General features: G+C 33.5%; 1 protein-coding gene across 2 annotated transcripts in view; it reads right to left on the reverse strand.

The window, feature by feature from the left end:
• ND-13B (NADH dehydrogenase (ubiquinone) subunit ND-13B) overlaps positions 1–24,030 on the reverse strand; it is a 137,535-nt gene that overhangs the window by 36,784 nt on the left and 76,721 nt on the right. The window contains exon 2 of one of the 2 annotated variants that reach the window (XM_089594512.1): positions 20,313–20,492. In XM_089594512.1, coding sequence (XP_089450638.1) covers positions 20,313–20,492 — 180 coding nt within the window. The remainder of the gene's footprint in view (positions 1–20,312; positions 20,493–24,030) is intronic. The other variant, XM_089594513.1, reaches the window with a different exon arrangement.

Genomic DNA, 24,030 nt, shown 5'->3' on the forward strand with positions numbered 1-24,030 from the left:
CAAAATTCAGAGAGGTGGGAGGAACGCAAATTTTTGTAACAACGGTGGAAACTATTTTTCTGATACGGATGTACTTACATACACGCTTTTACGCGTACTTAACCCCTTCTTTTTGTGTTATTTAGAAAAAAAAAATTATAAATCAATTTGAAAATAAAACACATTTATCTAATGGTAATATTTCATCCAAACGAAAATTGAGAGGCTTATACAGATCTTATAAATGCCATTTTAAGCGATTTTTCTAGGCTATTTTTTAAGGGTATTTCTTATTTTATTAGAAAATTGTTTTGAAACCATCAGAAAATTCGATAGAAGGGCACAGTCTTGTACAGGCCAGCCGAAATATTGCTTATATTGTATTGTGCCATTAATCATTGTTTATAATTGTTCTGTTATTAGATATAAAAATATTTCTTGAAAACACACCTAACCAACGTAGGTATACTTATTTCAATGATAATTGCACCACCTTTGTACATGATATCGTTTCATAGGTGATATATTTATATTTATAATTATATTATCTGCAAACTAATTTTATAGAAGTAAAACTTCTTTCTTGAGCACTTGAGTAACCACTGTCTACTGATTTTTTTTTGTTAAAAAAAAAAAATGTTAAATCTATGGCTTGGGCAGGAACTGCTTTTTTTTTATTACCTAAAGAAATGACAAGTCATAGAACATTCTGATTACCATTAGATGTCAATACCATTGAATTTTTTTTTTTTAGAATACAAAGCTGATTTTAAAAAATTACGAGAAGTTGATGCTATTGTTTTGGACCAAGCTTTCGTAAGCCCTAAAAAGCTGTTGAAATAGTAGACAAAATTTAAAAAAATTTATGTGATGATATTCTATTTAGTGTAAAATTATTTATCTCAGGAGGCGATTTTAGACAAATACTTTTGGTGATAAAGCATGACTATGAAAGTTTTATAATTACTGAAACTATAAGGTATTTATTTCTATGAAAACACTGTAAAATTATGAAATCGAAAAGTATTACGCGATGTACAGATTTTAAACTTTTATTATTGTTAATGGACTTTGCAAATAAAACAATAAAGTCTTTTGAAATTCCACAGGGATGGAGAACTGATTATGTTTTTAAAAAAATGTATAGAGATGGTTTAAATAGCTGCCTATACAAAGTTATTCTAATAACTAATAACACACTTTCTTACATTTTAAATCATAAAATTTTTAGTTTTATTAAAGAAAAAGAACATCCTTATTACAGCATAGATTATACAAAATACTAAGGTAGTAATCGCACTGATAAAAATAGAAACATAAATTTATCTATAGAAACTGTAAATAATATACGTGAAGGATTACAGCTACATGTTCCAAATTTTAAAGTAGATGCTATGTAAATGTTCATAAGAAACTCGAGTATATTTGATGGATTATGCAATGGCACTAGATAGCGTATAATAAAATTATTTTGATATCATTTAGAAGCAGAAATAATAACTGGTAAAACATCTAGTGATAAAGTTGTCATTCTAAGAATTATGGTGAATACCAGTTATAATTTATCTTAGCCATTTATTATATACAAAAAACAATTTACAATAGTTCTTGCTTTTTCTATGACAGTCATCAAATTGCAAGATCAAAGTTTTGATAAATGAGAATTTTACTACAAAAGACCTTTATTTTTTCATGGTTAACTATACGTATTGGTATTAAGATGTAACAGTCCTATGAATATATTTATACAAAATGAGTTGGAGAGCCAAGCAAACATTGAAAAGATTGTATAGCAAGGAATTTTTGATCCTTAAAAATTTCATTATTTGTCTGTCAAAGTTTATTTATTATAATTTTTTATTTTTCTCTAAGAAATTAAGTTTTTAAGATATATAGAATGCATCTTGAAAATAAAAATTTTAACAAGTGAAAGCATAAAAAAACTGATATATTAAGATACTGTATTTTTAAATTCTAACATTAAAAAAAAAAAAAAAAAAAAAAAAAAGAAATGCTTACATAAGGAAATTTTTCATGCATATTATAACTTTCACGTTCATCTTGAGAATTTTTGAATTTGAGTCAAAAATAAATCTTACAAAATTGAAGGGCAGAGGGGCCTTTAATTACGTACTAGAAATTTTATAATGACAAAAATCGTCATATATTTTATTTTCAATCGCCGGTTTCATAATTATAAAAATTTCATACTTTAATTTTTTGTGCCTAATATCATTTTGCTGCTATGTTTTAATGATAAATAATATTAATTAATAAATATTTTAAACTATATGATGATACAGATATGTAAATTTTTTTCTTTACAAAAAAACTTTTTTAATGAAATTTTTATCTCTGAATACTTTAACTCCAAATATAAGTTGTATTTATCATATGATAAGATATTGTGATACCAAACTATATGTTTTATGTATATTTTAAGTATGCAAAATAAACTGAAGCGTCTGGAATTTTTGTAGAAAAAATATTATTTCTGCTCCACTAGGTCGAAGAGCAACTTTTTTTTTTTTTTTTTTTTTTTTTGTAAATTAAGAAAAAAATTCCGCCAATCAAATGGTAAAAGTTTTGAAGCGATTCAATCTATATTTATCAAGTTGTTTCATTTTACAACTTAGAACTTTTTTTTACGTCGATTTGCAAGATCCTAGTTGCATAAATCGATGAGTTATTAAAAAGGTCTGGACGTACAACTCTTAATAAAGAGAGTGAGTCCAAATATAACACTCTACAAGCTACCAAAGAGGTAATAATTAAGTTGCAAAAACAAAATTTCTTAATGAACAAATGCATTTTTGCAACAAATATGAAAGAAAAAAATTCCGAAAAAAAACCAGTAACACTACAGATCAACGTCTACAGTCAATCAAAATTTGGGACGTCTAGGTATTAATTTGTTTGTTTAAAACGTTATTTTAAGAACATCGATATTTAGCAGTTTTTAGCATTTTGGAAAAAAAAATTTGATTGTAATTAACCTGATCTAATTTTGTAGATTTTTCAATACCTACAAGTTCTGTTTAAAACATTTTTTCTAAATAGTTAAAAAAAAATTATAATCACGAAAAACTACGTTCTCGCTACTTTACCGGTGAATAAAAAAAAAATCTGCAACAGTTCAGCTGTTGGATTTTAGGTTTATTACTAATACGCACAGAGACGAACTTGAAACTGTTGAAATATTTTGGTAGGAATTTTTTTTTTTTAAACACCACATGACTGTTGAAAATAAACATTTTTTGAGAACAGTACACGATTACGAGAAGGATTGTAAAGCTATCTTTAACGAGATCTAACGCGAAAAATGCGTATTTAATGACATTTCTTATTACCATATAATAAATAATGGCTGCCCTTACCTCATAAAAGACATTCTGGAAGGTGTCTGTCGTTATAATATGGGTAAAATATTACATGTTTCAATGAGCGTTAGGAAATAAATTTCAATGGATTTATTGAATTCTCCAACCAAGTATGTCAATAAAAGCATGATGAGGGATACAAATATTTTACCGACGTTAAGTATAGAGGCTGTAAAAACACGTCATTTAGTCATGTCAATGTAAAAATGTTTAGTTTTCTTAATTATTTGGGCTTATTAGAACTGGAACACCAGAAAAAAGTTTGGCGTGAAATTTACAATTTTTGCCTAGAGAGATCCAAAAATATAGATATTAGTCCAGTTATCAAGAGCAGTATAATAGAAAGGTTGTCAGATATAGAAAAACATCACGCTCTCTACCTAAACCGAAGCAAAAAATATTCAACACCAAAATTTCATATTAATTTCACTATCCTAAATTGATGGAAAAGTTTGGCTCTTTGCTGCAATTTTCCTGTATAAGATTCGAAGGTAAACATAAAGAATTTGAAGAAACAGTTAATTCAACTATCTTTTGAGTGAATACAACGTTAGGTAAAATCATCAAACATCAATTAAAATTTTCATACAGACTTTTAATTAACGAAGGATTTGTCCACAGAATAGAAACAGGCCCTGCAGTAGAGTAATGAAGCACATGCCATTTATAGTAAGATATACAAATTATTTTTCTGGTAAAATTTGATAAGTTATTTTTGTTAACTGGGCCAGAGAGAATGGAACTTCGCACAAATAAAATTGTATAGTTAATATCTGTCCCAGTGATACTTTTTATTGTTTTGGAAAAACATTTTACTTCTTATTAGATGTTATGGAAAATTGTCTTCTTATTATTTAGAAAAAAATTAATTTTCCATTTATGAAAGGAGCTCTTGGCTGCACATAAAATAAGTTGAAGTCATTTTTGGAGCTGCATATGGCAAAGTAATTTGGCAGAATACAAACCTTATATGGAACGTGTCATATTTCATAAAAAACAATATGTTCCGGGTAGAATATAAGGAATAGTTAAAAATTTTTAAATATTTTAATTATAAAGAACATACACATACGAATATTATTTGCAACAACATCAAGAAATTGAAATTTTTTATACGTAACATTCATTCTAACTATAACGTTTACGAACAAACTTCGTTTTTCCCTCAAAAGAAGGTCAAACAATTTCATCATACAATGAAGACTTACCTAGTGTACTTAATGTTACTTTAAATACTTATCTCTTTGATTGATACTTCCATAATGGAATCTTAGGGTGTACCTAAAACTTTTAATCATATATAACTGAAGGTATTATCTAGTGATCAATAATAGTACAATGTATTTTTTGTAGATGGAATACCAAATTTGTTAACAATTGGGTCCCAGTTAAAAAGATTTAAAAAAAACAAAAAACCCATAGTGCCCCAAAGATTGAGTCATAATGACAGACCAGCTGCAGTCGTACCATAACCAAATCATACCTACGCCGTATTTCGTCATGCTTGGTAATACGGCAGTGCCGTCTGATAGGGTGCAGTAGTTTACATTTACAAGTTTTAGGGTTCATCTTAAAGCAAAATGTAATGAAAATAATTTCCTAAAGTTTTTCGTATAATAAATAAAACTCAAGCAGCGCTGAGGGCCGACATTTTAAGAGGCTCCAATAGCTGCTACATAAATAAAAGACTATGCCAAAGTACCCCCTATTATTAATAATTCTATAGTTATAATAATATTAATAATAATAATAATAATAATAATAATAATAATAATAATAATCATAATAATGATAATAGTAATAATACAATCCATTGGTATAATGCTGGTAAAGGTAATATTAAAGCAAAAATGTACTGTAACGATATTTTTTAAGCAATCCAATAACACTGTTTGTCCTTATTTTTAATTGATATCTATCCATGTATTTCACAGGGCGCTGCTCCGTTCAGGGGTGGGTTCAGAACCTTTGACTTCCTACTCTCAAGTCCACGCCTCTCCTTATACTTTGACTCCCGGTTTTTCATAGACATGTTAGATTTTTTTTATAAATAACTGGTATTGTAAACATACTATTATGTTTAGTTTTTTCATAATTTTAAGACAATTAATTTTCATTTTCGTTCATTTTCAGCATTTTCTATTATTTGATAAAGCATGCAAACGCCGCACCAGACAGATTCAAGATGCACTAGTTTTTTTTTTTTCTGCAAGAAAGTCGGCACGTGTGAAATCGCATACGAGTATACCAAAATCAACAATCATTTAATATGACTTATGTATTCTGAAGCTAACGATTAAATTACAACTTAATCAACTACAATGCTTGTTTACTATCGGATGATGGTTACTAAAAGTGCGTAGCATATAATTTTTCAAAGTCGTGATAGCCAGATAGTGGTAAAAATCACAAACCTATTGACCACTTCTACCCATCTCAATTGATTGCTTAACGTGATCGCATAAGCCACAGGAGCAAAAACTTTACTCTTTATATTTTAACTTAGACATAATCTGACCACTGTTAGTATCTTGACTCATCCATTATTAGACAACTTCTTGTATCTTGGCTCGGCCACGATTTCATCTCTATTTCTATTTGGCACACCATAAATTTCACCATCGATCGTCTCTTGGCTCGTCAAAGATTTGACCTCTGTTCGTATCTTGGCTCGGCCGAAAATCTTATATGTGTTAGGATTACATTCGTTTTGTACATTAAAGATTTTATAATTGATCTTATCTTGGCTCGGCCAAGATTTGACCACTGTTCGTATCTAGGCTCGGCTGTACAATGACCATTGTTCGTATTTTGGCTTGGCCAAGGTTTTAGTGCTTTCAATACTTTTGCTAGGCCAAGATTAGACCACTGCCCATATTTCTACTTGGCCATGGTTTTACCACAGTTTGTGTTTTGGCCGACCTATCATTTGAACATTGTTTGTATCTTGGCTCGGCTAAAATTTAACCAATGTTCGTATCTTGACTTAGCCAAGATTTGACCACTGTTCGTATCTTAGCTCGGCCACGATTTCATCTTTATTTGTATTTGGCACACGAAAGATTTCACCATTGATCGTCTTTTGGTCCATCCAAAATTTAACTTCTGTTCGTATCTGGGCTCGGCCGAAAATCTTATATGTGTTAGGATTGAATTTGTTTTTTACATTAAAGTCTTCATCATCGATCTTATCTTGGCTCAGCCAAGATTTGACCACTGTTCGTATCTAGGCTCGGCCGTACACGAATTCGCGAACGAAGGGCAGAGTTTTTGTATGTTTGTGACCGACATGCAAACGACATTTTTTGTCTCGAGCGCTAAGTACTTTTTATATACGTACGATCGATAATGAAATTTTGGGTGTAACAAATACAAACAGAGATGACATCGTGGGCGAGCCAAAATACAAACTGGGGACTAATCTTGGCTAAACAGAAGTAGTAAGAAAAGTAAAATCTTGGCCGAGCCGTGACACGAACAAAGGTCATAGTATGGCCAAGCCAAGATACGAACAGTGGTCAAACCTTTGCTGACTCAAGATACGAATAGTGGGGAAATTTTGGTTAGGCCAAAATACAAACTGTAGTAAAATCATGGTCAAACCGAAAGACGGGCTGTGATCTAATCTTAGCTTAACCAAGATTTGACCACTGTTTGTATCTTGGCTCAGCCCCGATTTCATCTTTATTTGTATTCGGCACACCAAAGATTTCACCATTGATCGTCTTTTAGTCCATCCAACATTTGACCACTGTTCGTATCTTGGCTCGGCCACGATTTTATCTCTATTTCTATTTGGCACACCATAAATTTCACCACCAATCGTCTCTTGGCTCGTCAAAGATTCGACCTCTGTTCGTATCTTGGCTCGGCCGAAAATTTTTTATGTGTTAGGATTGAATTTGTTTCGTACATTAAAGTTTTATCATCGATCTTATCTTGGCTCGGCCATGATTTGACCACAGTTCGTATCTTGGCTCGGCCGCACAATGACCATTGTACGTATTATGGCTCAGCCAAGATGTTACTTCTTTTAATACTCTTGTTTAGCTAAGATTAGATCACTGCCCGTCTTTCGGTTTGACCATGATTTCACTACTGTTTGTATTTTGGCCTAACCAAAATTTCCCCACTATTCGTGTCTTGAGTCAGCCAAGGTTTGACCACTGTTCGTATCTTAGCTCGGCCATACTATGACCATTGTTCGTGTCACGGCTCGGCCAAGATTTTACTTTTCTTACTACTTCTGTTTAGCCAAGATTAGTCCCCAGTTTGTATTTTGGCTCGCCCACGATGTCATCTCTGTTTGTATTTGTTACACCCAAAATTTCATTATCGATCGTACATATATAAAAAGTACTTTGCGCTCGAGACAAAAAATGTCATTTGCATGTCGGTCACAAACATACAAAAACTCTGCCCTTCGTTCGCGAATTCGTGTACGGCCGAGCCAAGATACTAACAGTGGTCAAATCTTGGCCGAGCCAAGATAAGATCGATGATAAAATCTTTAATGTACAAAACAAATGCAATTCTAACACATACAAGCCAAGATACAAGAAGTTGTCTAATAATGGATGAGTCAAGATACTAACAGTGGTCAGATTATGTCTGAGTTAAAAAATAAAGAGTAAAGTTTTTGCTCCTGTGGCTTATGCGATTACGTTAAGCAATCAATTAAGATGGGTAGAAGTGGTCAACAGGTTTGTGGTTTTTACCACTATCTGGCTATCATGACTTTGAAAAATTATATGCTACACACTCTTAGAAACCATCATCCAACAGTAAACAAGCATTGTAGTTGATTAAGTTGTAATTTAATCGTTAGCTTTAGAATACATAAGTCATATTGATTTTGGTATACTCGTATGCGATTTCACACGTGCCGACTTTCTTGCAGAAAAAAAAAAAATTAGTGCATCTTGAATATGTCTGGTGCGGCGTTTGCATGCTTTATCGAATAATAGAAAATGCTGAAAATGAACAAGAATGAAAATTAATTGTCTTAAAATTATGAAAAAACTAAACATAATAGTATGTTGACAATATCAGTTATTTATAAAAAAAATCTAACATGTCTATGAAAAACCGGGAGTCAAAGTATAAGGAGAGGCGTGGACTTGAGAGTAGGAAGTCAAAGGTTCTGAACCCACCCCTGAACGGAGCAGCGCCCTGTGAAATACATGGATAGATATTAATTAAAAATAAGGACAAACAGTGTTATTGGATTGCTTAAAAAATATCATTACAGTACATTTTTGCTTTAATATTACCTTTACCAGCATTATACCAATGGATTGTATTATTACTATTATTATTATTATTATTATGATTATTATTATTATTATTATTATTATTATTATTATTAATATTATTATTACTATAGAATTATTAATAATAAGGGGTACTTTGGCATAGTCTTTTATTTATGTAGCAGCTATTGGAGCCTCTTAAAATGTCGGCATTCAGCGCTGCTTGAGTTTTATTTATTATACGAAAAACTTTAGGAAATTATTTTTATTACATTTTGCTTTAAGATGAACCCTAAAACTTGTAAATGTAAACTACTGCACCCTATCAGACGGCACTGCCGTATTACCAAGCATGACGAAATACGGCGTAGGTATGGCTTACCTTATTGATCGATGATTTGGTTATGGTACGACTGCAGCTGGTCTGTCATTATGACTCAATCTTTGGGGCATTATGGGTTTTTTGTTTTTCTTTATTATTTCAATTGGGATCTCCACATTATTATTATTAATTTCATAAAAAGAGCATTCTCAAATTACTCTGAAGTGACATTTTTGCCATGGTATTATTGCTTACTCAATTTACAATAGGCTGTCTAACTTTAACATGTCACTTCGTATATTATCTGTTAAAAACAATTTTTATTATATGTTTATGCATTACAGCTATTTTTGAGAACTGTGTCAAATAGACTCTACTATCTTGTGTTACTGTGCATATATATGCTATCGTCATTGGCAGTGAAAAACCACTTTATATTTAACTGTAACATCAATCACTTACACAATAAAGGGTATCTTACTGGCTTTCAAACCATCGGACCACAGTTAGAACACGCACATTAGAAAGTAGATTCTCAGAGGTGAGAGCCAAGTGAGTAGAGGCCAAGTCTTAAACTCGTAAGCATGCGTTACCAAGCTTTACGAGCTAGAACAACCAAAACCTAAACTACTGTGCTACCATGGCCGTCAAAAAAAAAAAAAAAAAAAAAAAAAACACTTCATTATCGATGTAAAATATACTTTTTTCATCATAAATAATGTCATTTACTGCAAGGAAGAAAACAAAGAAAAGAAGCAACGTCTCATATTGTATGAACTAATTTTTTGTTGTGTTTAAAATTTTTTTATTTTACAGCAAGGCTTCTTTTTCTTACTGTCACATTGTATAGATTCAAAAAAAATTTTTTTGTGTTTCAAACTGGTCATTTTGTTACAATGTAAGGATACTTTGTCTAAGAGAAATATTTTTTAAATACTAATTATCGTGCTCTCAAGATCATACATTATCGATAAAAAATAAATATTCTGCTCATCAGAAATAATTTTCATCACTGGATGTAAGACATCGCAAAAATAAAATCCCAAAATCTTATAACTAACAAAATAATTTTTTACTATAAAGAAGATTTTGTTGTGTTACGACATAGTTTGTTTTATTTATTACTACACTCTATTAATTAAAAAAATTTTTTTCTTAAATGCAAAAGTAGTTTTATCAATCGAACGTAGGAGTACTATGGATTAAAGAAATATTTCTTGATGGATAACTAAGGTACTTTTCAGGAAACGCATATAGTTAACTTCTGTCAACATTTATTGTCAGTATGAGGAAAGTGTTTTTTTATGAAAAATAACTGTTTTTAATTCAGCCAACAGTGTGGAAAGATAACAGCTATGTCTTGGACTGTACAACAGTTTTTTTTATTATAATTACAATGAAAAGATTACTTTTTAGCATTGCCTTACTGCATGGATTAAAGAAAAATTTGTTTAAAAGTTAAAGATTTTTTTTTTATAGAAGCTAAGCATGAAATGTCTAAAATAAATATTGTTTTAGAGCTACTAAAAATGCGCTTCAAAAAATATGTATTTTATCTCTTTACAGCAGTTCATCATGAATATAAAACGTTGTTTGCTTATCTCAAATAATTTTTTTCATGCAAGAAAAAAAGTGTTGGAGCATAACAGCGATTCCTTTAGTTGTAAAAACTTTTTTTACAATAAATAAAATATTTTTATTGTATATTCAAGTTGTTTTTTTTTTAAATTATTTTAATGTATAAATTTAAAAATAAATTTCTTGGACGTAAAAAATTTTTTTTTAATAACATTTAAGATTATATTACTTTCAAGAACTATGACATTATCTGTTAACAAAATGTATGCACGCCAATGAAATTTATTTTGAAAAAAAAAAAACAACAAAGTCTTATTACCTGTCGGCTCATGATTTTTGATTTTGGAATCAGTTTCTTTTAGAATTTTTTATTACATTTTTTTTAAAACTATATCTTTTTCCATTACTCTGAAAAAAATTTTGTCTGCAAGCAAAAATTGTTTATGATTAACTATAGTATCCAACCCTAAACAATTTTTTTTTTTTTTTTTTCCGGGTTACCGCGACAATTCTTGGGCCAAGTTGCTGAGGCCACCCACTCACCACCTGTGTGTGGGGGTGTAATGCCGCCCCCATTTCCAACACTTTTTCTGATGTTATAACCTAATCCATGGGCACCGTGCGAGTATCTCAGGTAAAACACCTTGCCAGTTAAACTGATACTCTCTGCACCAATAGTGCATCAGGTCCACTCGCCATTATGTTGCCTTTCCTGGAGAGGACTCCATATTTCAGGACGTCCACTCCTCACCAGTTAAGCCAGCATGAGCTCTCTGCCGAAGCATCAAATCCAGGCTAATTAGCATCCCTGGAGAAACCCCATGTTTCAGGGACCACTCCTCGCCGGTAAGGCTGGCGATCCCTGCCTGATGCATTGGATCCACTAATTCCTACCTTCTAACACTGTTCCTCATTCACCAAGGCCCGAAGACCTGTGTTACATAAGCCGGGGTTACATAAGAACTTTTCCCGATGAAAACAGTTTTTGAAAAAATCTACATTTACAGGGAATCGAACCCACGACCCCTAGAACAGCGTTGTATCAGTAAAAAGCACGCTTACCACTGAGCCAGAGCCGCTTAAATATATATATATTTTTTTTATAAAAAAAACGAATTATTGGTTCAAAGTAGTCTCTCTTTCTCATCACGTAATTTTCCTTCAAATATTTTCAGGTTTCCATAATTTAATTATTTATTTTTACTAAGTAAAGAAAAATCGTTTTGTTACAACAGAATAATTTTTTAGATCAAACAAATGTTTCATAGGATGAGGATGAAAAAATAATTTTATTGATTAGAAAAAAAGATTTTTTCGTTGAAAGAAATTTGGCGCTTAGTGTGCACAGGTTCTTCGCCTGTCGAATCTTCACGCGGTACGACGGACACATGCAGAATGTTAAACCGGTCCTTGAAGCGCTTCGTTATAAGCTACGAGTCTTTTTTTTCAATGACTTGTGTCCGCGCATTTATGTTTTCATTAAATCTCCTGTAAAAAAATCTCTTGAAAAACTGTTGTCAGGACCTTACTAAACGTCGAAACGCATATGCGATCTTAATTGTCAAACACAGAGAGAAAATATTTTTTAAATAATTTGAAAAATCACTGAAAATAAACCAGATGTTGACAACTTTTAGGTAAACTTAATAAGAAGTTAGTCAAATTATAATCAGAACCATTTAAATCTTTTAAAACTTGTTAAAGTGATTTATATTTTAACACACATACTAATACTTTAGTGTAGATGAATAATAAGTCGTAAAAAATTAGTTTTACAGACCTTTAATCTTTTAAAAAGCCTTATGTAATGTCATGTCATGTTCGCATACAAAAGTCAGGCAGATTTAAGTCCAAGCAATAAGTGTACGGTTTATGCACCTAGAATTGCCATGAAAATTTAATATGATGTTTCAATATTGTTTACGATTTACAATAAAAGTAAACCAATGGTTTGGAGTCAGCATCTGCCATGAAATTTAATAAACATGCAAAAAAAAGTATTTATTGACAAAAAATTATTTATATAAGCCTACTTTTCACTATAAAGTAAATTTCTAAACCCGATAACCATACGCTTAGTCATGGAAAAAATCATGTGTGTAAAGAGTTAAACACGTCATAGTACTACCAACATACTGTAGTGACATCGAAAACGAGTCTGAATGCCCTGATGAAAAGCTGGGTGGAGTTTCTTTTCAACTTTGCTTCAAACAGCGATCTTAGTGCTTCGTACTCAATGAGAATACTAACTTGGGAGAAGAAACGCACGAATACCTTGGTAAATTAGTACTCTCAAGTTTTAAAGTAAAAGGTACTCGTGAAATAAAACAATGTTGATCAGTAAATATATTTTTTGAAAAGACATTAAAGTGTTTGTAAAATCAAATAATTTTTTCTTTTTCTTTGTGTATAAGGCGTGAAATGTAATAATGTTGGGCAGTTTAGAAGTGAAGCTTACAGGTAGTATAAGAAGGTGTATAGACATTTTTTTACTCTCAAATTGAATATATGTTTACACATCACTGTCTCGTAGTTTCAACATAAAATGACGTAAAACGTTTGATAACATTAGGCGTGTAAAAGTGCTTTAGATATAATATAATATGGACATGATAATATAATCAGTAAAATGAAAAGTTCTAGATAAAAACAAATTCATTTTAAAGATAATCGAGAATTTTTCATACCATGTGTTTGTTATAAGTTGGATAAACAATTTTCCAAAAAAACACATCAGTCCTCGTCATCTCGTTAAAAATATGTCTCATTTTACTTATATATAAAGCAAAATCCCAAAAATCGTTGTAATCTCTAGCCACGAAGATCACTCAACCGATCTCGCTGAAATTTCGCATACTCATTTCTGAGATTTCTTAGACAGTTTTCATACAGTTTTTATCTTGAAAAAATTAATAACACAAGCAATAAATATGCTTAAAGTTTTGCAAAAATTTACTAGCTTTTTACTTTGATTTAGTAGGATCCACTAGATGGCATTGAAGTAAAATCGAAGCCATCTGTAATAGAAGTGAGTGTGGTTACAATATCCCTGAGCAAAATATCGTTCAGCATAGACATTCGCCAGCAGTGCACCAAGAACCGAGATGTTAGTTGTGCAGCTGGGTATCCCAGCTACCGACAATACCCTTCTCCAATAAGTACAGGCAAGTTAGGTTATTAGTTAAAAAGAATTCTCCATTCACTTTTTTTATTGGATGGATATAAAAAAAAAAAGAAATAGCTTAGTATGTTTCTACCAAAATCAAAAAATTGTCTAAAATAGCGCTTAAGAGGACAAGGAAAGAAATTTTTATTCAGTTTAAGGTGGCTGGTACCGTACCTAGGGCAGGGTGCCATAAGTGTCCCTAAAAAATCAATGCATTTTGACGGTAAATTTTTCAATGAATATAGTTATTTCGATAAAACTAAAGTACAAGATCAAGAAATTGCCGGAAAAGTACCGTGAAATTAAAGTTGTTAAAATTGTGAGATGTTGCGAGACAAGCTAGATTAATATTTCATATTCTTTTTCTATGTAACTCTTTGTAAAACAAATACACAAGAACTATTTTAAATTTTTTAGGTTAATGAAAGATTTCCGAAGATATAGTCAATTTCGTGACCTCTGTCCATAAGAGTAGGTGTTAAATTGGTGAATTTTCAGTAGCGGTTAGCGAATAAACGAAGTCGTTGACCCCTGTATTTTATTATCGCAAGCCACCTTAAATAGGTCAACAACTTTTTCCACCAAAAAAAAACCGACGAAAATGGCCGTTTTTGAAAATTCAATTACTGGGCGTCTAATAGTCCTAGAAACTTGTTTTTGTCCTTGAATTGTAGGTACTTGTAATACCTAGCTTTGATAAAAATTAAGTTCGTAAATTGTTTAAAATTTTGCCACAGATTGTATGAATAAAAAAAAAGTGGTTAACAAAAATGATAGAGAAATCACCAAAAATAGTCTAAATTCGATTTTTCAAAGCAATATGTATTGTGCAAATGTTTTTCTACGGCACAATTATTATTTTACATTCTCATTATGTCGCCAAGCCCACAAGAAACGCAATGCAACATAGGGCGATTTTGCGGCTTTGGGTGCCAAGGCAAGCCAGCAAGGGGTAAGAATACGCATAAAGGGGGAAGCCTCTATGCTGGGCTGGTTAGGCTTGAGCTGGTTTTTGTTTTTAATTGGGATACCTTGAAAAAATATCAACAACTAGCCTATTTCCCCAATACAATAAATACGCGATCAGATGGACATGAGATTTTTTACTGGGAGGTCACACAGTCTCTTCATACATTTTTTCTGAAATTTCTGCAGCAGAATAAACTTAAGTTGACCGATTTTTATAGCCGTTGTTACTTTGTTAAGCCTATTTATTTTGTTAACAGAGATGCTGGAGTCATGGGGTGTACAACACATAATGCCGCTCATAAAATAAAATGTGTTCAGTCCGTCTAAAGTGTTTGTGTTGTGATCACCGATCACCAGAGTACGATGTCATATGACATATGAAAGAAAGACTGGTTGAAGACAACAACGAATGATAAACATTATGAAATTTTAAAAATATGACAGAATGACGTGATAATTATTTAATAAATGCAAAAGATTTTTACTACTATTTCAGTTCAAAGGCATGATTTATAAAAATGAACAAAAATTTCTCGCAACTTAGCTTGTATCTTTTTAAGATTTCTGGCAAGGGTTCAGAAAACAAATCAAGAAATTCTCTCAAAGATAAATGAAAATAGAAATATAACAGTTGACTTCTGGAAAAATGTCTATCCAGTCTTAGAGCAAAAACCATGGTATTATTTATAATTATTTTGACTTTTATAATAAAAAATTTTCATGTATTCTCGGAAGTAGAGCAGTAAGATATTTATTTTTTGGGCAATACAACATTTTTATGAAGTTTTTTGAATTTGATTCGTTAGACCGTGTATAATTCGTAAGGTTAACTAATAAAAAAATATTGTTAATACACATTTTTGCATGCTTAATATGTACTCTACAAGTGAATATAGAGAAGACAATTCTCAAAGAATGCTCAACAAGGTAAATATTAATCAAAATAACTCCATTTTTGTTTAACGTGTTACTGAATATACATGAAACGACGTTAACGGTCTCGAATTTCCATCGTTTCTTAGAGTTTCACGGGAATTCTCATAAAAATTAGTTCAAAGTTGTTGTCCAAGGGCGTTTAGAGTCGTGGAAAAAGACGTTTATAACAGCGATGGTCTCCAATATACCAGGTGCTAAGAACAAACCGCACGTTCATCGTCTCCTGCAATGTTACATAACATTTGTAACGTATTATTACTCAAAAGTTGTTTATCCACGACTTTTTAGGTCATGGGACGATAATTTTACAATGGCATCGGTCTTCGATGTACCTGGTGCTCAGGATAGACAGTATTTCCAATATTTTGTGAATTAGCACAAAAATTTGAAACTTAATTATCAAAAATTCATGACTCAAAAGTTTTTAGGGTTACTAAACATGAATGTTACGATAGCTATGGTCTCCTAGGTATCTACTGCCCTAGATAGATAGTATCTACATGTTCGTGATTGATCGAATCGAGCGAATGGTGGACTGTATAAGTTTAAGCCGGTTGGGAGAAAGTGAGAGGAAGTGAGAGAGGCAAAGAAAAAGATACACAGCACGCTTGTAGTAACAAAGAAGTATATTGACAATAAAAAACACTCTCTGCTCACAAACGATGGGATAAGGAACTGAATAAATATCCCACTTAATAAGAACAAGATAAGTTGTTTAAACAGTTGTTAAACGTTTTACTTAATGTTTAATGTTGGGACACGTGAAAAGGATAGACGTGTGAAAAACTACTTACAAACGAGAGCAATACGACTTACTTTGACTGGTTTGCGAGGTGGACGGAGTGCAACTGCAGCACCAGCGAGGTTCCGGTACAGTTAAGTATAGGATCGTGCTGATTGGTTACTACTGCAGCGCATGTGCGACATTAATTGGCACAAAAGATTGAGGCACCAGACATTTAATTAAGTAGCGAGTATTGCTTCAAAAAGTAAATTTAAAAAACTGCTGTAATTTCCAACAAACTCCTTGAGTTTATCTACAGATATATTATACGGCAGATCAATTAAGCTTAAACGCTAGTCATTAAGATATTTCTAAGATTCTGCAATTAATTCAATATGGACTTGCTAATCCATTTACAGCACAACGTATAAATAATGGGAAATGTTGATTTCAAATGTATAAATTGAATACAAAACTTTGTTTTTCCTCGGGTCGATGGACAATAATTTAAAGAAACATCAAGGGGAAATCGTTTTTAATGTTATCAGCAAATAATGTCTTTTATCAATCGTAAGAGAACAATAATCTTATTACTAAATCAAATGTGAATCACACATTCACTAACAATACTGATCGTAACTTCTTATCAAATGGAACTTAATCAGGATTTCATACAAAATTTATAACTATTAGAACAAGTAATTGATCAGTAGTAAATAATTTATTTTCGATAAGATACATTATCATCATTTTGTATACTTGACTCAAGCTTGGAAACAGTGCGTAATAAAATTAGTTTGTATATTGGCCTAATAATAATCGAAGCAGTAGTCCTAACTTTTGCTACTCTGACCAGAGATTCAGCGTCTTTGCAAGCTTCGACAATTTTACCCATGGACCATCTACTCGGAGAAGTCGTATCATTTTTTATGAGAACCAGATCACCAACCTGAATGTTTCGATAAGGAAATAACCACTTAGAACAACTCTACAGCGCTGAAAGGTACTGGGACGACCAACTATTCCACAAGCATTGAACAGCTTGAGAGATTAATTTATAGCGCCGAAGTGGTAAAATTTTATCGGACGTGATATCGAGTTCAGGAACAATGTAGGCTGGTCAGAGGATCAGGAAGTGAGCTGGCGTTAACGGATCTGGATCCGAAACACTCACATCCGACTCACTTTAAATGAAATTTTGCTGACTTAACCGCAGCCTCCCACAGACCGCCAAAGTGCGGAGCCGAGGCCAGGTTAAAGTTCCACCGATTACCAAAATTACTTACAGTCTGCGCAAAAAAAGAAGACCTATGCATTTCTGAACACATTCGTGTAAGCTCAGCGTCGGCTCCGATAAAGTTTGTGCCCTGATCGCTGAATAGCTCAGAGCAATGCCCACGCAATGTACCCCTACCTTTATGTACAGACATCCTTACCCGAAACGGTCCAGCATAGTCTACGCCCGTTTTTTGAAACGGAGAACATGGAATCACTCGAGATCTTGGTAAATCGCTTATTAATTAGATTTGACACTTTACCGAAAACCGTTTACAAGGCATACAATGAGAGGTTCGGTCCTGAGCTGAACACTTCCATAAAGACCCAAACGGTGATGGTAGTCTATGATAAGACGCGTCAGATGATCCCTATCACTCAGAATAATCAGATGCTTAGCGTCAGAATAAAGTAGTGAACTACTAGGATGACCACAAACTCTAATTAGTCCCTCTCTTAGCATTGGTCTAAGATTACGTAAGCAACTAAAATGAGGTAAAGCTAAAATGCCAGCCAAAGAGTGCCCCGAATCCTTTGACATCATATTAAACTCGGCAAAAAAGTGACGCATTTGATGTTGATGCACGAAAAAGGAACGAGCATTCTCCAGCTCTGAAATAGACAGGCTAAAGGAGGGTAGAGTGGAGTGAGCCGAGAAGCAAATGAAATGTAAGTTCGAGGGAGCAACATTAACACGATGGAACATGTTAATGCCCCTTTGCTTGACTTTAAGTAAACAATGGTATAAGAATCTAAGGTAGTATGTGGTGATACGCACTAATTTTTCCCAAGAGGAATACTTACAACTTAAAAGGCTAAAGAAATAATCTGAACTATTTACACTGACAAACGCAGAGACCGATTTCTCGACTAAACCCGAATCAAACTCTCGATGCTCAGGATCAAGTTCTTAAAGGAAGTTAGATCCCTGAAACCACAACTGAGTATTTGCTACGAACATCGAACAGCGCGAAGGAAGACCGTTTATCCAATACAACGCATTCTCGAAATCAGACAACAAATAAACAGGAGCTGAGCTCAACTGAGTGACTTCAACGAAGCGTTGTGCGACCTTGACTAGCAAATAAGCAGCGCAAAGTTCCAATCTTGGAATGCTCACGACTTTTATAGGGGTGACCTTGGTTTTAGTGAACTATAGTGAAATGTAAGTAGCCTCACCTTACTTAACCCTAAGATATTCCACAGCAGCATAAGCATCTTTGGAAGCATCGGTGGAACTGTAGATTTCAGTCGAATCACAATTGATAGCATAGTGATTCCATCTGGGAATCTTGAGTTGATTAAGTAACGGCAACGTAACCAAGGATTGGTGGCCGAGGAAGGTAACTCATCATTCCAGGGCAACTACGTCAGCCACAAAGTGAAGTTCGAACGAAAACTGAACTGCTTGTTTGAGACCAAGGACACGGATCCTCTAACTCTAGACAATGTGGCATTAGCAGGCTTCCATTTCAACCGCAGTAAATCACAGAGCAATTTGGTTATTAGAGAACTCTGAGAGCACTGGTCAATAAGTGCGCGAAGTAAAACTCGTAAGCCGGCAGCGAAATAAACGTAAATTCAGGCAGTGGCTAAGAGCACTTTAGGCACTCTTACTTGATTAACATGGCAAGCTTGTAAGTTAACACTTAAATTCAGAGACTTGGGAGCCAATCCGTTGTCCTTTGAATCAATGGAGGCATTTTTATTAGTTTTAGTGGACTTTACCCCTTTTGAGTCTTTATGCATAATAGTATTGTGATCTCTATTGCAGCATTGCCACCGCTCGGAAGAAGAACATTCCCTATGTTTATAAGGCCCGAAGCAATTTGGACACAACTTACGATTCTGCAAAAGGTTCCATTTTTGATTCTACGATAAGGACTTAAAAGCCTCACACGAAGCTAAAATGTGAGAGGCTTGGCTACATGGACACTTGCTAGTATCAGCTAAGGTGATATGATAGCTATGCGAAGTGTTTTTAGCTATCACCGACTTATATTGGTTAACCAGTATCGGATGGACGTGGAACCGCACGCTTAATTGAATAGGACTGAAAAGTAATCACTTGAGCAGAGTAAAATTTGAAGCTTAAAGGCCTTTAGTTAAATGTCCAAAAATGATCAGTAACGACGGTTTCTGTTCTTTTGTGAGAAAATTTGTGGACCGATTTAAATTAAAAAAAAAAAACTTACTCTCTTTATATTTTCAAGCACTATTTTAGACTATTTTTTTCTTTTCCAAGACATTTTTTTTTTGGCACCAAAAACTACTAAAAATCTGTTTGACGGATCTTTTTACGTTTTTTTCATATTAATTCTGCGAAAATTTGCTTTTCAAAAATATACTTGGCTATTTTTGCTATTTTTCTTATAATTATCCCTTTAAAAGAGTGGACGAAGGATTTTTTTAACTAGCCAATAAGCCAACTTTCCTGTACTAATTGAAGAAGGGTGTCAGTGCAAAGGATTTTTTTGAAAATATGGAGTCAAATCCGCAAACTTGCCTGCATTATGTTCTCCTAATTTAGATAAGAGGTTCGTCAAACAGGTAGAAGACATAGAACCAAGCTTACTTGCGGGCCCTCCTTAGAGCAAAGTTAAAAAAATGGTTCACCTAACTTTTTCCTTTAAAGGGTAGTACTTAAATCATTGACAGAGGTTTAAGAGAAACAATAGCTAATACATAATAGACATTAATGATGCAGTAAACAGTATAATCTCAATTTTACCTCATTTACTACTTTAGCTCTATCATTTATTATTTTTTCAGTGTATTGTCTGTAGAAATAATCGGATGGTAGCTTTTGTAAGGCAAATATAATTTTTTCGTATAATATTTGTAGAGACTGCCGTGGATTTTTGCTGACACTCAAACCTGTTAAGCCAGTGGTCTGAAACACAGAACGATTCTGTTTGTCAATTAGTTAAACCATTTTCTTATAAATCTAATTGTGAAAAATATTATAGCTAGTGTATATATTTAATTATATTCCAAGTAGTATTTATACGCAAATATAATAAACTAGTAGTATTACAACTATATGAAGCGAAAAAAAGGATTACAGGCCAGGTGCACGACTAGTGCTGCCCCTATTTTGCCCCCAAAGCCCATGTTAAATCTTATGGAAGAAAATAGTTTGAGTGGCCGTAATTGGCGAATTTACCTTAACAGCCTATCTTACTAATATATAAAGCAAAGTCGTTAAAACCGTTGTAATCGCTAACCGCGAAAACTACTGAATCGATTTTGCTAAAATTTTGCACACTGATTCATGATACTTCCTAGATGGTTTTAATATAGTTTTTATCTTAAAAAAGTTAATAACAATAGCAATAAATGAGCTCAAAGTTTTGCAAAAATACGCCAGCTTTTCACTTTAGTTCAGTCAAATCCGCTAGGTGGCGTCGACATAAAATCGAGGCTACCTGCAACATAATTAAATAAGTGTGGTTATAATACGCCAGAGGGTCTTGATAGTGATACAATCGTGCTTCGGCAGTTCAACGAGCTGCATAGAGAATGCTGATGATAGTCTTGCAGCTGGGTATCCCGGTTATAAACGACACCCTTCTGTAAGGGGAAAGGGACCTAGGTTTCCCTTCACCCTGAATCTCGACAAGTGCGATAAAAAAAAATTCATTCCTACCGATGACGTCTCTGACATAATACCAGGAGACATATCAACGCCTCAGACAAAGACAATCACAACGTGATGTCACCCCATTTGAAATAACACAGGGTGACGTCACGTTGTGATTGTCTTCGTCTCAGGCGTCGATATATAGCCAGAGCACAATCTGCACCAACTCTTCAGAGTTGAGTGGCGGTCCCACTATCCCCCCTGGTGCAGTTAGAGAATTTTTGGCTACAAATGTAAGCCAGAGAAAACAGCTCTGAGAGGCACGGGCAGCCACAACGGCTACCTTCTTAGTCGTCGCATCCCCAACTCGCTTACTCACATGTTCCCGTCTAACGATGTGCGGTTGGTTATCCGGGGAACGACCCGAAGACGAGATGTTCTTTGGTCAAAGGCGTTCCTCCCTCCATCACAGTCTCCGTACATTGAGACTCCCAGGGTAAGAATCAAGCTACCCGTAGCCAGCTCTTCATCATCAGGAATAATAATAAAGAATAGCCTGGAAGTTTCACCACTGGCGCTTTTTAGAGCCATTATAAGTATTTACGTTCCCTACTTAACCATCAATTTCATCGGTTCTTTGTAGGGGCCACCTAAGTGTAAACTACCTTGCAAACAAATACATTTTTACAACCATTTCCGGAAGTGATTCGTCGACTAAAAGACTATATTAACTAAAGACGGGCATTATTAAACCAAGTCAGCCATTCACTAGCAGACGTCACCTGCGGAGTTGTTCTTTGCAAGACTGGAAAACCCGGTGACCGACGACCCTATATTACCCTCTCGACTCTAAGCATTTAACCAGGAATCACTGATCCTCTTCAAGGTCTGCGCTGGGCAAACCTATAACAGCTATGAAGGAAAGAAAACTTGAGCCAACGGGACAGCCTCCACTGGACAAGTATCACTAACCAATCTCCCCATCTAAGATCACCGAAACAACTGAATCTGCAAATAAAAAGGTGCTTCAGACCACAACGTCTTCGACGTTATACCGGGAGACGTTGGGAAAGAGCACTACAACTAACCCCAAAGCTTCGAACTACCTTGCCAACAAACATATTAGAACTTAACAAAGTTGACAGAAAACAGCTTTTAGGGGTCACAAAAATTTAAAGCATGCCAAAAGTCACAAGAAGGTGAATTGGAAGAAAAACTTCAAGTGTATCTAATAAATACAATTTTATTTAGGCGTCAAGAAACTGACGCAGAAAATTTATCGAGATTGAAACAGCAGCGTCAAAATCGACAACTAAAGAGTCCATTACGTGAGAGATCAGATTTTCATTGTACCCTCACAGCAATCTCTGAAATCTTTAAAGATCCTACTTCAGATTTTTTAATGAGTAGAAAATGTTTTTATGTTTTTGTTGCAATAAAAATGTAGGGTTTAAGGTTTAGGACTTCGTTGCTCTGGTAATAAAGTTGTGAGATATGAGAAAAAAAAATTTTATTTAATATAAATTTTTTGGCGGTTTGAAATCTTAACAGCTTTAAAAAATAGCCCTTTTCGTGAATCACACGGGAGAAACTGTAAATCAACGGCTTCTTATGGCCACCTATTATTTTATGGCATAAAGAACGCACGGTACTTTTCAGCATAATTACTTTTTTTAATTTTTATATCTTATTATTTGACCAAATAAACTATATGAATTCCGAAAAAATATGTTTTTAATGAGAAGATTTTTGTTCTGAGATGTGTCAGGAATATGTGTAAAATTTCTAACTGAAAACGTTTCACATTACATTTTAACACCCTACGGTGTTTTATTTAGTAAGTCTCGGGCGAAGCCGAGACGGGGGGCTGCTAGTATCACATAATGTTTAAGTGGCGAATGGCGCAAGCCCATCCTCCACTGTCATGCACCCAGCGGATAGTAAGGATTGAACTTTTTCTGTGACCTAATGAATGAAAACTGAAGTAACACTGAATGACAGAGGATTTTTCAAAACATTTAATAAATAATAATACATATAAACCTACAAAACGTTAAAAAAAGAATGTTTTACGTTAAAATAAGAATCTAGAAGGCTATCTTAGATATTTAGCAAGATCGAAGAAATTTCTCAACAAACATTATAAAATCCTAAATCATGTAAACTGAGAAATGAGAACATTGTACAGCATGGATCATGCTACTTAGAAGAGTGTTAATATATCTGATGGTCATGTTTATATAATTTTCTAATTGAATTCCTAAGCAGTACTTGTTAAGGCTTGTCTCCACATGAGTTCAATTTCAAAATTGTAATAATTATTATGTTGATACAAAATAAGGCAATTAGTATACTTATTGGAAATTTGAGTTAAAAAAAATAGTGCACCATAGCATTACTATAAGGGTGGTGTAAAAATGTGCTAACAAATTATATAGATAAAATAATTATTTAGGAAGTGGTGGAGAGTGGCTGAAGAGGGCTAGAACGAGTATTGGAGCGTTGCTTCGACAATATGTTTAGAAATTGTGAGGGGACTAAGGTGGGTTATTCGGAAATTATAAAAAAAGCTGGGAGGAGGAAGTGCAATAAAAAATTTAATTAAAAATAACACGATAACGCACACAATTTTACCTTATTAAGGAATGCAACTGAAGGATGGCTAAAGGGAGATCTTTAAAATTATGAGGGAGGTTTATTAGGTTATCCGGTAAAATAGTTATATAACTGTTAGCGGCCCCCTCTATCTCAGCTCCATCTGACATTCACTGAATAGAACACCGAAGTGTGTTAACACGTAATGTAAAACGTTACCTGTTCAAAACTTCACATCTAATACTGACATTTCTCAAAACAAAAATCTATT

This window comes from Copidosoma floridanum, unplaced genomic scaffold, assembly GCF_036245765.1.
Source record: "Copidosoma floridanum isolate Cflo_tuat_1 unplaced genomic scaffold, Cflo_Japanese_pri ptg000021l, whole genome shotgun sequence".
In the NCBI taxonomy this organism is placed as follows: domain Eukaryota; kingdom Metazoa; phylum Arthropoda; class Insecta; order Hymenoptera; family Encyrtidae; genus Copidosoma; species Copidosoma floridanum.